A 4,320-nucleotide genomic window follows, 5' to 3' on the forward strand; every position below is an offset into this window, starting at 1 on the left:
AATGTCATAAAGGTTTTAAATGGTGCTGTTGCACAATTTATTTGAATTGAATTTTTAACAACAGTCAAAATAATGTATTATCTGTCAAAACAAAGCAGATTGATGAAACATTAATCAAATTTTTTGTATGAACTTTTTAAAACATAATCTACATCATAAAATTCTACTTCTTGTATCTATGGCTGCATTATTATCAAGTGTAAAACATATAAAACTGAACTGATCCTGCAAGTAGAAGAAACTCTTGCACAAGACATAAACAAGAACACCAAACTAAAATAATCTGTATATTCAATTACAAAAGCTAAGGCAAGCTTAGTGAAATTGTCATTACAGACTATGAATGGTGGGGACTAATGATCTAAGATTCTCATCACAGACTTAGCTCAAAACAAAATCATAAACCCCCCACAAAAAGAACAGGTATAAGATTATCTAGATCCCACTGGAAAGAAAAACACTAAGGTGGTGTAATATATGCATGTCAACAAGAAAGAAATAATTGCAGTATCAACTTCTATATCTGCCAGATATATTACAGAAAATGAAGTCAATCCCATATTAATGGGTGAGAAACGTTAGTAGTAGTGAACCACTTGTGCCTAACCTTTAGTTCTCATAATGGTGATGCTACCTTTTCCCCCTTCAGTGCGAATTTTTGTTTTACCAACCACAGGCTTCCCTGAGAAGGCTGACTTGGGGTAAGCAGATGGATCATCACTACTTTGCTTCGATTTCGACGGTGCCGGTGTTCGAATGCGCTGGTTTATTTCCTTCAGAGTTACATCTCCATGTGCACCACTTGGTTTAATGAAGGCAAATGGATATGCCACAGAAGAGGCAAGCTTCGTAGGAGTATGTATAAAAGATTTCCTACCTACACATGAAAAAGAAGTCTGAATTAGTAGTGTTCATGTCTAAAAATGTCTCCAAGGAAGTTTGAAGTAGGTATAAGATCATGTTTTGTGCCCAACTATCACACTTTGGCCTATACATCATATAGCATACAAGAGAAACTAAGCAGATACTTGGTATGTTTAACCCTAAAGAAAGATTATGCCAAGAAAAATGTCAAACCTTTGATGATAATATTACGGGTGGTCCGAGGAACTTGCATTTGAACTGCATTTTCTTGACGTGATGGTGCGATGGTGGAACTAAGCTCTGCAGGAGTAAGAAAAGATTTTGAAAACAACCCATGGAGGAAAGAGTAAAGAATGAAGGAAGAAATGAAATTAGCATACAATAGTGGGTAGAAACAATGTAAACCTACCTGCAACATCAATTTGAACATCATCTGCCCCGGAAAAATTCCTGAGTCAAAACACACAATCATCAGATTATATTTTGCATAGTCAAATATCCAAAACAAATCAATGGCCCTGAGAAGCATACAATTCATCAGGACTGAAATCCATCTCAGCATCATTGAAGTATTCCGCGAGCCACGTTTCAGTTGATTCCAGGTTCACATAATCAGATGCAGATGCATTTCCTATTGGGTAATCTATAATGATTGGGAGAACACAAGAAATAACATAGAAATAAATTAGAGAAGATTATATCACCCAGTAAGACATAAAGCAAAATCCTGCCAAAGGTAAACCTGATGCCCCTGACATCCATTGTGACACTTCCGGAAAAATATCCTTAACCGGGTCCTCTTTCCCCTGCATATGTAATGAAGTAACACTGATAAATTAAGGAAAAACCACAAGAAAAGAAGCAAGGATTTTTTAGCCAAGATAGGGACAATTAGAACTAATAACAAAGAGGATCAGAAAAAAAAAAGAAATCTACCCTAAATAATTATTACTAGAAACAATATAAAAAGATTTTAAGCACACACATCTTTAATAAACTCTGGTAGTTAACAGTATTCTACATCAAGCCATCATGTGATTACAATATACATTCAGTGGAAAAGCGAATAAGCCCCTACTTGCAGCTGAATGATGGTTATGAAGTCTAGCCAAGAAAATATAGATCTAACAGAAAGAAGAACGATGATAAGCGACTTTAAGTCAAGGCATTGAAGATATTAGTTATTCTTTTTTCAATCATGAACGATGTTAATATCAGCATGTAATTGACTTGAGGAAATATTCAAATATTTGCAAGGTTTTGAACAATAAGAAAAAATCTGTATTTCACAAGTCCTTTTATATAGTGTTTGAACCATTCAACAAAATATGAATGTGAAAAGTTAATCCCAAAAGATTGCTACGAGCACTGACATTTTGAAGATATGACAAAGACATCTCTTCATTGGATAGAGATTGATCACTATCCTGGCTGTTGAACTGTAGCATCCGCCGCCTCTTGGCTTGAGAATAAGTCTCCCTGCATTCCTCTACTTCCTTTTCCATATTATTTGAATCTAAAATCAACCATTGTTTGAATTAGAAATGGAAAAGTAATAACAACAACAACCATAAAGAAAAGACAATTGATCAAGTTGCATCATCCAATGTCAACACATATTGTTCAGACAATGTCAAGACCATGCTCATGCAAGAGAACTGTCTTACCATCATTATTGACATTATATGCCAAATCACCACAAGCCTTAACTGGGGTTGTTTCATCATCCAACATGTACGAAAGATCTTCTTTATTTTGAGGCACATCATTCCACAGATCTTCTGAAATTTCTGCTCAAAACAACACATTTTCCTCATGCATCGGCTCAGTAAAAGCTACTAAAGTTACAGTACAACTTACCAAAGTCAGAAGTCTTTCCGAGACTATAATTCGCCCCTTGCCAACCCCATGGCTCCCTACTAGCACCACTAAGAAAAAGAGAAGACAAGTGTCATTGTTATTATGCAACATTGGCAAAGATTAGCCAACAGACCACATAACAAGAGATGGAAAACACAAAAGAAACCCCCAATTCAAGAGCCAAGTAAATGCCCATTCCACAATTCACCTCAGTCCCCAAACAAAGTTTTTACACATCATAATTAGTACCATGGACAAAGGGAAGATTGACATCAGGAAAACTGAAGCAACTACCACCAACAAAATGTTAAAACAAAACCATCAGATTACATATTAGAAATCATAGCCAAGGAACAACAGAAAAAGCAGAAAAGAAAAGCAAAAATGAAAAGAAAAAATCAACAGGAAAATAGGGTAAAACAGCTGACCCACCAATTTAATTAAACGAAGCCACAACCCTCATCCTACATTCTTTATCCATATCCCAAAAAATACCAATCAAAACCACACACACCAGAAAAAAAAAAAGAAAAAAAAACAACCCAATCATCTTGCATCATTTCTTCCAATAGTAAAACCAAAATGCACCTAGCAACAGCAACACAAACAACCCCAGAAGGAACACAACAAGGTTGTCTCCAAAAGCAAATAAATTCAGGAAAAGAAAAACACACACCCACCGTCCAAAAACAAATCACTACAACCACACCATAAATTCATAAGCAAAACACATGAAAGAACACAGCACAAAAAGAAAAAAAAAAGAAAAAAAACCCACATCTCCAATCACAAAAATGCACCTCCCAAACCCACCTAAACCCCCACCATCCAAACCAATCACAACCAAAATCAAAATAAAGAAAATGAAAACACATAAACAAGAAACTGAAAGAGAGAGATTTACCCGTCATTGTTGTTATAATCCATCTCACCTAAGATGAACCAAACTCTTCAATCACTCACTGATCAGAGAGAGGTAAAGAGACTCAACTATTTTTTTTATACTCTTTTTTTTTTTCTTCTCACAAACACAAACCACAAAAGTAACCGTTAAAGAGAGATCGGTTGTGGGGTGTGCCTTATAAACTGAAACACAAGTCAGTCCACTCTGCCTCTGCTTGAGATGTGTGCTGTGCAGTGCTCCATATATATAAATATTCTTTTTTTTTTATCATATATATATTTTGACCTTATTTTACCAAACCTACTATAAATTTTGTTTCTTAATTTCTGCTAATGCAAATTTGACTCTTTTTAATCTTTAATTAACCATAATTTTCATCTCTCAAATTTTATATTTAATTTTCAATTATCTGTAATTTTATTCAACCATGTTAGTATTTCTATTACTTTAAACATGGTATTTGTATATATTTTTTATAGAATTGATGACAACTTAAAAATATATGATAATTGTAGATTTTTTTTACAGAATTGATGAAGTTGCTACCATAGGATTAAAAACTAAAAAACCAAAATAGTATAAAAAGGTTCAATGAACAAAATTATGAAAAATTAAATTGCAAAATAATTAAAAATAGAAATTACAAATTTTATAAATTAATCACAGATTTTGGATACAAACCAAAGTCCAAA

The 4,320-nt window shown here is 34.0% G+C and overlaps 1 protein-coding gene across 1 annotated transcript; it reads right to left on the minus strand.

Moving 5' to 3' along the window:
- Positions 1-274: 274 nt before the first annotated feature.
- Positions 275-3,849, minus strand: XRI1 (x-ray induced transcript 1). Its single transcript, XM_068623012.2, has 9 exons — positions 3,629-3,849; positions 2,725-2,792; positions 2,532-2,654; positions 2,238-2,380; positions 1,607-1,670; positions 1,396-1,507; positions 1,274-1,314; positions 1,078-1,164; positions 275-877 (listed from the first exon to the last, which is right to left on the minus strand). Exons 1-9 carry the CDS (start codon positions 3,649-3,651, stop codon positions 603-605), a joined length of 936 nt encoding a protein of 311 aa, XP_068479113.1. The 5' UTR covers positions 3,652-3,849; the 3' UTR covers positions 275-602.
- Positions 3,850-4,320: the final 471 nt, after the last annotated feature.

The sequence above is a fragment of the Phaseolus vulgaris genome, chromosome 10 (genome assembly GCF_051622355.1).
Source record: "Phaseolus vulgaris cultivar YP4 chromosome 10, ASM5162235v1, whole genome shotgun sequence".
Taxonomy (NCBI): Eukaryota; Viridiplantae; Streptophyta; class Magnoliopsida; order Fabales; family Fabaceae; genus Phaseolus; species Phaseolus vulgaris.

Coding starts and splice junctions, on each gene's coding strand:
- XRI1 (XM_068623012.2), bottom strand. CDS start 3,651: ATGGATTATAACAACAATGACGG. Junction 1,671..2,237: donor CTTTGTCATATCTTCAAAAT/GTCAGTGCTCGT, acceptor TTACATATGCAG/GGGAAAGAGGACCCGGTTAA. Junction 1,165..1,273: donor TGTTCAAATTGATGTTGCAG/GTAGGTTTACAT, acceptor TTACTCCTGCAG/AGCTTAGTTCCACCATCGCA.